This window comes from Sorex fumeus, unplaced genomic scaffold, assembly GCF_029834395.1.
Source record: "Sorex fumeus unplaced genomic scaffold, SorFum_2.1 ptg000043l, whole genome shotgun sequence".
Taxonomy (NCBI): Eukaryota; Metazoa; Chordata; class Mammalia; order Eulipotyphla; family Soricidae; genus Sorex; species Sorex fumeus.
Window position 1 is genome coordinate 6,272,233 of NW_026606100.1, and position 10,821 is coordinate 6,283,053.

The 10,821-nt window shown below is 52.0% G+C and overlaps 1 protein-coding gene across 1 annotated transcript; it reads right to left on the reverse strand.

Moving 5' to 3' along the window:
* Window positions 1-6,104: 6,104 nt before the first annotated feature.
* FXYD4 (FXYD domain containing ion transport regulator 4) lies at window positions 6,105-9,403 on the reverse strand. The gene is made up of 7 exons (XM_056121048.1): window positions 9,319-9,403; window positions 8,850-8,882; window positions 8,716-8,739; window positions 7,056-7,130; window positions 6,937-6,973; window positions 6,333-6,370; window positions 6,105-6,195 (listed from the first exon to the last, which is right to left on the reverse strand). Exons 1-7 carry the CDS (start codon window positions 9,356-9,358, stop codon window positions 6,176-6,178), a joined length of 267 nt encoding a protein of 88 aa, XP_055977023.1. The 5' UTR covers window positions 9,359-9,403; the 3' UTR covers window positions 6,105-6,175.
* Between the last annotated feature and the right edge of the window lie 1,418 nt (window positions 9,404-10,821).

Consider the following 10,821-nt stretch of genomic DNA (forward strand, 5'->3'; position numbering starts at 1 on the left):
GGGGTATTCCACCCAGTGATCTATGGGGGCTATTCCACGCTTGGTGCTCAAGGGTCACTCCCAGTGATGTTTAGGAGACCATGTAGTGTCAGGTAATAAACCTGGGTCTCTTGCATGCAAGGTGCCTTAACTCTTGTATGTTTTTGCACTCCGTCCATCCCAGCCCTATTATATGTTTTTTGCCTGCTGGGATTTGAACCCAGTTCTCATTCATGCAAGGCATGCACTGGCCACTGAGACAACATCCCCAACCCCAAGGAACATAATTTTAGGTAAGATTTATTTGGCAGAAAGTTATTTCTCTCCTGAAAGTGGCAGCTTGGACCTGAACAATAGTACAGCATTTGCCTTGCATGTGTCTGACCTGGGTTTGATCCTGGCATTCCATATGGTCCCCCAAGCACTGTCAGGAGTAACCCTTGAGCATTGCCTGGTGTGATTCAAAAAGCCACCCCCGCCCCCCCCCCCCCCAAAAGAAAGGGGGAAAATTGCTCTTGCATAGTTATTACATGATCAGAAGAAGGCTACATGATATTTGCAAGCTCCCCTCACATCTTCTATAAAGAACAGAGCATGTCCGTCTTCGGGGTAACTTCATTAGTTATTCCTGGTTTTTAATAGTGTCTAGTAAGTCTTAACAGTTACAGCTCAGACCCTGCATATTAGGCACCAGTGCCATGTCTTCACTATGGTAAAGAACAGTTTATTCAGTTTCATTTCAAAGTAGTTCATAAAGTTGGCGCTGGAGCGATAGCACAGCGGGTAGTTTGTTTGCTTTGCACGTGGCTGACCTGGCCAACCCGAGTTTGATTCCTCCGCTCTCGGAGAGCCCGGCAAGCTACCGAGAGTATCTTGTCCGCATGGCAGATCCTGGCAAGCTACCCGCGATGTATTCGATATGCCAAACACAGTAACAAGTAGTCTCACAATGGAGACGTTATTGGGCCTGCTCGAGCAAATCAAATCGATGAACAACGGGAGGACAGTGCTAAAGTGCTACATAAAGTTGAGCTCCTACCACTCCTTCATGGCATGCAGGTGCATCTAATTTTAAGGCAGCCCATATTGCGTTTAGTTTTTGTATAAGAACTATTGCATAGGGCTTGAGACAAAGTACAGTGGGTGAGGCTTTTACTGTACTTTGCACACTGCTGACCTGGGTCTATTCCCAGCATCCCATATGATGCCTAACCCCTGAGGATCGCTGGGTGTATCCTCTTTAAAAAACCAACCCATATATATATATATATGTATGTGTATATATATATATATATACACATATATGTATGTGTATATATATATATATACACATACACACAATCACTTAACTTCCCGTTAGTCGGCGATTTGCTCGAGCGGGCGCCAGTAACGGCTCCATTTGTACCTGTCGCGTGCTAGTGTAGCCCAATGGCATCTGTTCGCTCTGGGAACATGAAGAGCCTCAAACCGATCGTTCATGATCTTCACGAAGAAGTCTGACCATCTGGTAGGTGGGCGGCCACGCGGTCTTTTGACATCCTGTGGAATCCAGTCAGTAACAGCTCTAGTCCAGTGGTCGTCTTTAAATCTCATTACGTGACCAGCCCATCTGATTTTTGACACCTTGGCAAATGAGACAGCGTCCCAGATTCTTGATCGTCGACGGATGTCGGAACTCTGGACACACTCCGTTGTGTATTCGATATGCCAAAACCAGTAACTACAACTGGTCTCATTCACACACACACATACATATATATACACATATATACACACATATATATTTATACATGTATTTGTGTTGAGGTTTGGGAATCAAATCCAGGGCCTTGTGTATGCAAATGATGTTTTATCATTGCTCCTATATATTTTGGTGGGGGTGGAGCACACCCAGTGGTGCTCAAGGGCTATTCCTAGTTCCAGACTCTGGAATCATTACTGGCAGTGTCACATAAAAGGCAAGTACCGTGACCACTATACTATCTCTGGCCTGTACTTCTAATTTCTGAGACAGTGATTTCAGTATTTCTTCATTAACATGCTTGTTTTTTGGGGGGAGGCCTCCCCCCAAAAAGTATGAGGGCCACTTCTGGTAATACTTAGCTAACTGGACCATACAGTAGTGACCTGGCTATGGGTTGAAACTTTGGCCTAGTGCTACAGGGGACCTCCAGTGGATGGTGCCTGTGTGGGGATGTGTAATAAAACTCAGGATTTCCTACACAAGATATTGCTGTAGTCCTTTAAGGATACATCTCCTTGGCTTCAAAATACTGCTTTTGTGGTTGTGTTTACATGAGTATTTTACAGCAAGGGCCTTCCAAGCAGTGCCTGGGCCCTGGAAACTACTAGTAGCTGTGACCAGACACTTCAGTGCTGTTATCTCAGAACTGCTTGGGGTACAGTGATACTGGGGGACACCAGGACCATCCCAGCAGTTTCTGAGATCCTCCAAGACGACACCAGCGATTGGCGAGCTGGGGTCCTCCAGGGTTACACCCAGAGAAGCTGGGAGCCGGTGTAGTGCTAGGAGTGGCCCCAGCACTACAATCCCTGTACTATCTCCCCAGAACTGCCAGGTCTGTCCCGCTATATGATTTTTTTTTTTCTTTTTGGGTCACACCGGGCGATGCACAGGGCTTACTCCTGGCTCTGCACTCAGGAATTAGTCCTGGTGGTGCTCAGGGGACCATATGGGATGCTGGGAATAGAACCCAGGTTGGCTGAGTGCAAGGCAAACGCCCTACCCACTGTGCTAGCGCTCCAGCCCTTGTCATGCTATATGATTAAGTGGAAAATTACCCTTTGCTTTCTCTGGTTCTTTCCCGGGCACTTCCCTCATTTGGGAGAAGGTAATAGGAGGAAATTATGATCGAAGTCATTCCTGCTCCCAGGAGAAAGACTCAGAGAAGTGGAACTTTGAGGCACAGCCTGCAAAGCCACACAGGGAATAGGAGGGAATCCTTTCATCCTAGCCTTTCTCCGGTTAGAAAGGAGGGAAGGGGGGGGCAGGGAATCGGCAGCCTCTGAAAGAGCCTAGCTTCCAGCCTCATGAACTAGCCCGGGCTCCATCCTGCAAGTTCCCGTCTAATTAATTTTCTGCTCCCAAATCCTGCCCTGATTAACCGCGATTCCCTGCCCCCCACCCCCACCCCCATGACGGCTCTCGCTCCAGCTTGATAGGTGGAATCAGCCTAAACCACCGGGCAAGAGATAGTACTTGGACAGTCAGGTCCAGAATTGCAATAAGCCATCCCCTTTCCCCTCGGACTTTGGAATGGTAGCTTATAGAATCTGGGGCAACTGTAAGGCCGGAGCGATAGCACAGCGGGTAAGGTGTTCACCGGGTTCGATCTGTGGCATCCCACATGACCCTCGGAGCCGGCCAGGAGTAATTCCGAGGCAGAGCCAGCACTGCCCTCAGCACTGTCGGGCGTGGTCACCCTCCCCGGCAAGAAATCTGGGGCAACTATGGGATCCAGCCAGGAGAAATACGAAATTTGAATGAAGCGGTGGATCCGCAGCACCGAGCACCGCACGTTCCCCGGGACAGCATGGGGACTCCCCTCCCCCAGCAGAAAGCCGAAGGCAGCCCGAGATCACGGCCAGGGAAGAGCCGTTCACCCTACAATTGGGCCCAGAATCCCCGGGGCTGGGGCCCCCAGATAAGGACGGTATTAAATGGCATATCATCCCTACTGGTAGAATCTCAAACGGTAGAGCTGCTTGCAGCATGTGCTCGTCAAGACTTGTGTCAACTGTGACGCAGAGCGGGGCTTTCCGACCATGTCGCCACCGTGACTCCGGGGCTACACGCTTTTGCTTTCATGGGAAAAGCTTTATTTTCTCAAGCTCAATCCACTCACACCAGCATCCTCTCGGGTCCCCAAGAGAGGAATTCGCACCCACTGATAAGCAAGGAAAAGCGCCTTCCGAGGTTCTGACGCAGTTTCGCATGGCGGCTCCGCCCATCGCTTCTTTGTGCTCGGCACGCCTGAGCCTGGACCGGAGCGCGCCTGCGCCTGCGCCTGCGCCGATGCGCGCTCCCCGAGCGCGCCTGCGCCTGAGCCGATGCGGCCCACGCTGCCTTCCTCCAGCCGCAGGGACTTCCGGCACCTGCAGGTTGGCCCCTGCCCAGCAGGGGGCAGTGGCTCTCCCTGCTGTGTCCGCCGCCGCTCTTGCCCTCACAGCCCTACTCTACTGCCTTTTCTTTGGTTTTCGAAAAAACAAAAAGTACGAAGGTCCCTGTGCTTTAGGCTGTTTGCACGCCATGTTGCCTCTACTGGGAGAGGTTCACGCGCCTGGCTTCTCTGCATTTTCTCTCTGAGGAATCAGCTTAAGATCTCCCTATCACCTGTGCTGCCCTTACTGAATTTTTTTTTTTCCCTTTTGGGTTTCAGCTCAGGGATCACTCGCTCTTGGCGATGCTCTGGGGATGATATGCGGGGCTGAGGTGCGAATCCGGTCGCAGTGCCTGGAAGGCAGGTGCTGTTACGCGCCGTACCCTGCAGGTTAGCGGTGCTCCGTGGGTAACTCAGACCTCACCTGATGGTGTTACTGGAGGGGACGTGGCAGATCATGAAAACTTGGGGATAGAATCCAGGCGCTGGGCAGATAGGGTGATTGCCTTGTACACGACTGACCCAGGTTCGATCCTCAGCATTCCTTATGGTCCCCTGAGCATTACCAGGAATGATCCTTGAGCACAGATCTAGAAATAAGACCTGAGCACTGTCAGGTGTGGCTCAAAAACAAAATAAAATAACCCAGGCAGGGCTTGACACATGCAAGGTAGCTGTTCTATTTCTTCTTTTTAGAAAAGAGACAGTTGATTGGAAAGAAAGTAGAAGAGAAAGAAGCTCCCCCATAGTGGAGAAATCTAGTATAAGACTAAGTTCTGCTCTACTTGAGTTACAGCATGCCTCTTTTAAAGCATGACTCACGTGTACTGAAAATATCACAGAATGAATTGACCACAGTGCTCGGCCAAGCCACCTGGGACTGGGATGTACTTTTAGTCCTATGTCCTAGATCCCACATGAGTTTGTGGAATTCCAGCTGCAGTCTGGGACCACACTTGACATTCTTCACTATCTGTCCCCAGTCTCACTCCAGACCCTTATATATCCTGCTTCAAGAAGCCTCTGCAGAAGTTTTAGACGGAAAGTCCTGGAGAGAACTCTGAGGACGAGAATGTAGGTCCTCAACCTTTAGACTCCCCTGAACTGGTCTTCTGAATCCTGCGCACAGTCAGGGGACGGAAAGTCTAGGATCCAGCTAGAGAATCTGACATCACTCTGAATCTGAGGAGTGGAGGGTTTGGCATAATGCGCTGTTAGTCTGACTCCCAGCACAGGTCCTGTTTCACCCACCAGGTCCAGACTATGAGTCATGGGCAAAGGGAGAACCTTGACTGCCCTCCCGGCCCACCTCCCCAGCGCCCCTCAGAGCCCTCTGAGGGAGCAAGGGTGAGGAGCTCAGCACTGTTCCCTGCTTCCTGGGTTATCTAGGTTAGTGAGTGTGGTTACATTACAAGACAGAGAACTGACGAGAGAAGCAGTGAGATATTCCAGAAGTGTGATTCAGACCCATTGACGGACCTAGATTGGCATGGTTTGGATTTTAAAAGGCTCCGTGCATGACTTCTTGGGATACAGCTTAGTGGGATCTCATAGGCTGTTCCCTAAAGAAGGTGGTCCGTGGGCCGTGAGAGTGCTAGGAGCACTCAGTGAGATGGGGTCTTAGCAGAGGGTCATGTAAAGTGTTCGGGAGGCCGGGTCCTGGGTATCCAGGCCGAATGTTGCTATTGCCAGTTCCTCTGCTTTGAATGCAGTGCCTGGCACGGGGCGTCCAGAATGATAATGATGGGTGAGGGGACCAGAGTGGAAGAATGCTGGTAGGAGGCCTCAGTGGAAGAATGCTGGTAGGAGGACTCCAAATCCAACCCTGCCACTGTGAAGCTGGCTGTCCTGAGAAAGCCTCTCAGCCCCCTCCAGTCCCACAGAGATCACAGGACCGAGGGAGAAACCTGTTTAGTTTACTACAAACCAGGTTCCACAGTTTCCCATCAGAAGGGTGCCGGGTGACTGACCCACCTCCAAGACCCACTTGCAGGGAAAGGCCATCACAAGAGCTAAGACCTGCTCCGACTGGGAAGGCAATCGTGGGGGTCAGCAGTGGGAGCACCACCACGTGCTCAGCAGGAGCTGGCAGAGCCTGCAGAGAGAACAAGAGTCGGGTGTGAGACAGCCACTGCACGGCCTCCCCGCGTCATACTCTGAAGCAAGGCTGGCTCCAGCCAGCCTTATGGTCCACCCAGCGTGTACCCGGCAGCCCTGCAGGTCTCGCCTCACCTGGAGTGATGAGTGGAACAGCTTTCTCTGGTAAGGGGCTGTGGTAGGAAGAGATGGGTTAGTATGCTCAGCCTTTCTCTCCACCCCCTCCACCCTGTCACTCCTGGTACCCCCCCCCCAAGGCCATGTCTCCTTTGTCCTTCTTAGACTGTCACTTAACTTTTTTTTTCTCGCTTTTTGGGTCACACCGACGGTGCACAGGGGTTACTCCTGGCTCATGCACTCAGGAATTACTCCTGGTGGTGCTCAGGGGACCACATGGGATGCTGGGAATTGAACCTGGGTCGGCCGCATGCAAGGCAAGCGACCTACCCGCTGTCAGTTCACTTTGAAGATTATTTTCATAGGGGCTCTTCCTTTGATGTAAGTGTGGGTATTGAACCTGGGCCTCCTACATGCAAAGCATGCGCTCCAATCCCTGAAGCCATCTCTCCCCAGCCCCAGGATCATTTTAAGTGATACCGTGGGCATTCGCTGTTTGGGGGCCATTCAGGGTTGGTTACCAGAGCGCAGCAAATCCCAGTGGAAGCCCGGGGAGCAGTCAGATATCTTTCTCCACGGTGTAGGACTTTAAGGGGGGCACTTAACAGGGGCCCAGTCTCACCTGGGCTTCTGCTTGTGTTTGCATTTGCATTTGCTGCCTGTGAGTGGAAGAAAAGGTGAGTGCCAGGATGGGAGCCAGGGCCACCCGTCTGTCCGCTCTCCCCCCTCCCCGCTGCTCACTCAGGAGGAAGCCGATTCCCACGATGCACAGGATCACTGCACAGATGGTCCCGCTCAGCTGCAGGGTCTCCCAGTCTGGGGGAGCAGAGAGGGGCCTGATGGAGCCAGCCCGACTCTGCCCGCGGTACTCCCCGCAAAAGATATTTACGAGCCCCTGCTTGTGCAGATGCTCAGACAAGTAAGGACAAGAGAAAGATGAGCCAGTAAGCCGAGTCTTGTAATTTCCGGTGGGAAGCACCAGGGCAGAAAGCAGGGGGGGTTTCAGGAACAAAGGATCAGGAACAAAGGTGGCATTCGAACTGACTCAGGACGCTGGAGGGTAGAGGATGAAGAAGCTGAGAGGATGAAGACTGCTTAGCAGAGTGTGTGTGTGTGTGTGTGTGTGTGTGTGTAGGGCACCACCGAGCTGGTCTAACAGAAGGCATCTGAGAATAAACGGAATAAATACTAATATGAGATTTGTTTTACATTTTGGGCCACACCCGGCTGTGCTCAGGGCTTACCTGGCCAGTATACAAGGCCTTGGGTTCGGTTCCTGGCTCTGTGCTTGGGGATTACCCCCTGGCTCTGTGCTTGGGGATTACCCCCTGGTGGGGCTCAGATGATCATATGGGATACTGGGGATAAAAATCCAAGTTGGCAGCATGCAAGGCAAGTGCCCTACATGCTGTGTATCTCTCTGGTCCTTTCTGTTTCTTTTTTTTTTTTTCGGGGGGGCAGGGGCACATTTGGCAATGCTTAGGGGTTACTCCTGGCTCTGCACTTGGAAATTACTCTTGGTGGTGCTGGGGGACTGTATGGGATGCCAGGGATCGAACCTGGGTGGGCCGCATGTAAGGCAAACGCCCAACCTATGCCCTGCCCACTGTACTATTGCTCCTCTGGGCCCTCTCCTACACGCCCTCCCATGTCCCGTCCATCCCCCCTCCCCTGCAGTCCTGGGGATTGAGCCCAGATTTCACATATGCATGGCAAATGCTGTGCCCCTAAACCACACCCCTTGTAGGCCTCATTCTTTTAGTCCCAGTGCTAATTCTTTAATCCTCACCCTGCTCCTCCTGTCCAGCCGCCCTCACCCCTTCAATCGCCACTCTGTCTCCACGGAGGTCTATATTCCCTATCGTTTGTTTAGGGTAGGAGAGGTCCAAGAAGGGCTGAGGAGATAGCTCACAGGGCTGGAGCACATACCTGGCCAGTATACAAGGCCTTGGGTTCGATTCCTGGCACTGTATGGCTTTCCTTGTTCTACCAGGTGTGATGCTGGTCCCCAGCACTGCTTGGGAGACCCCCAAACAAAAAACAGGCTAGGGAGATGACACAAGAAGTAGAAGTGATGGGCCAGAGCGATACCACAGCAGGTAGGGCGTTTGCCTTGCACACGGGGACCCAAGTTCAATCCCTGGCATGGTACCCCGAGCACTGTGCTAGGAGTAATTACTGAGTGCAGAGCCAGGAGTAATCCCTGAGCATCGCTGGGTGTGACCCAAAAAAGAAAAGAAAAAGTGGAAGAAGCCTTGTGTTCTATCCCTCCCATGACGTGTTCCCCCAAACGTTGCCTGGAGTGACCCCTGCACAGGCATCACAGAAACAACATGAGGGAAGAGATGCAGAATGAGGTGGGTGGGGGGAGAGGCAGTGACAGGGGGTTGTTAGCTCTTACCGTAGTAGAGGGGACTGTTTTTATCTGCAAGAAAGAAAATAAAAGAATCAATGAGGGCCAGAACTGGGAGCCCTGTGGGGTCTCGAAGGGAAAATGCAGAGTTGATGTGACAGAGCAGTTGGGGTCTCACTCACCAACCACGTCATTAGCTTCCAGGGCAGGGACACCTGGGTGGGAGAAGAGGGGGGCTGATGTTAATCCAGGATTCAGGTCCCAAAATGAGTCAGTGGGCAGGACCATGGGATTCTAGTCCCAGGGCCAAGGGTCAGCATAATTGGGGGCACCTTCCTTTCCGACTTTTCCACCTCCCGATTACCTGGGATTTTGTCCCCCACCTTTGGTATCTGCTCCCCTTCCTACATTCCTATTCCTTCAATTCTTTCTTGTACTCGAAATGAGATAGTATGTCAATGTCTTTTTATTCCCCTCTGGAAAAATGTCCGTTGCCAAATGTTGTGTGTGCGTGCACATGAGAAAGAGTGAGTGAGCTGCTGCTCTGGCCCATTTGAGACACTTCATACCCGGGCCCTGGGCAGCACCTTTGGGAGATGTTGCCTGTCACCGTCTTGGTCCCCAGCAGCAAGGTCACCCGGGACAACTTACCTGCCAGCACCAGGAGGAGGCCCAGGGTCACTCTGTCCATGTCCCAGAAGAGGGCAGAGAAGGGGTAGGCAGCTCACAGCACCTGGTGGGGAGAGTCCCAGGGGGCACTTAGGGGACTCTCTGAGAACCTTCCTCAGCTAGAGATGTTAACAGCAGTGTAGGGCTTGGAGAACTACTATTCTGTCTAACACTGACAAAGAAGCCAGACAGCTTTGGGCTGAAGCAAATCGTTCAGCGGGGAGGGTGTTTGCCTTGCACATGGCCAACCAGGGTTCAATCCCATATGGTCCCCCAGCACCACCAGGACTAATTCCTGAGTGCAAAGCCAGGAGTAACCCCAGACCAATACCGGACGTGAGCCAAAAAGCAGAGAGAACTCAGATAGCTTTAAAAAAGTTTTGTTTGAGGGGATAGTTTTTTGGGCCACACCCAGCAGTGCTCAGGGATTACTCTTGGCAGGCGGCTCAGGGGACCACATGTGGTGCCAGGGATTGAACCTAGCTTGGCCGTGTGTAAGGCAAATGTCCTCCCTGTTGGGAATACATTGCTCTGGCCCCACGCACAGCTCATTCTCTCCCAGAGACACACAGTGGCCTGGCCCCTCAGCTACTTTTGAGCAAATTCATCGTCAAGGACCTGCTTTTTGGGTGCGGGGTTTTCCTGAAGACTGGCCTGGTCTGCTCAAACCTCACCTTGAATCTAGGCCTGACAGTCATTCTTTGAGGAAGTTTGTGGACTGCGTTAGTTTTAGTTGTGTTTGTTTGGAGCAATTAACATACAGTTAAATACCTAATAAGACTGGTCTGGAGAAATAGTATAGCGGGTAGGACGTTTGCCTTGCACATGGCCACAGTTTCCATCCCTGGCACCCCATAAGGTGCCCTGAGCCCTACCAAGTGTGGCCCCAAAACTAACCCCATAAAGAAAGGTGTATTAAGGGGCTGAGAGCACCAGTATATGACCCTCAAACAAAAAGACTGTTAAGATCCTGCACTTGGGGGGCTGGAGCGATAGTACAGTGGGTAGGGCATTTGCCTTACATGCGGCCGACCCTGGTTCGATTCCCAGCATCCCAGAAGATCCTCTGAGCACTGCCAGAAGTAATTTCTGAGTGCAAAGCAAGGACTAACTCCTATGCATCACTGGGTATGATCCAAAAAAAAAAAAAAAAGTCCTGCACTTGCAGGTGGGACAGAGACAAGAAGGGGCAAAGGCATTTGCTGTGGATGCAGCTGCAGCGGCCACAACCCCAGTTCGAATTCCCAGCACCCACAGGATCCCCTGAGCATGGCCACAGTCACTCCTAAGCACAGACCCCAGAATAGCCCCAGTGTGGGAAACCCTCCTGCCCCCATGTCCAGGCACCCAGCTCAAGTTTAGAGAAAAAGGCTCTTCCTAACTCCAGTTTGGGTGTCCCCCCTTGCCACACCCACAGAGGGCCTGGGGCCATTGTTCCCAAGGTCAGGGCCTAGCCATCAGGCCAGATTCCATAAGAACCTTCTG

What these genes read in the sequence shown, in the direction of transcription:
- FXYD4 (XM_056121048.1), bottom strand. Translation starts at nt 9,358, where the DNA reads ATGGACAGAGTGACCCTGGGCCTCCTCCTGGTGCTGGCAG. An exon ending in CCTCCTCCTGGTGCTGGCAG is followed by an intron (nt 8,883 to 9,318) that starts GTAAGTTGTCCC and finishes TCTCCCACCCAG; the next exon opens with GTGTCCCTGCCCTGGAAGCT. An exon ending in GGGAATCGGCTTCCTCCTGA is followed by an intron (nt 6,974 to 7,055) that starts GTGAGCAGCGGG and finishes TTCCACTCACAG; the next exon opens with GCAGCAAATGCAAATGCAAA.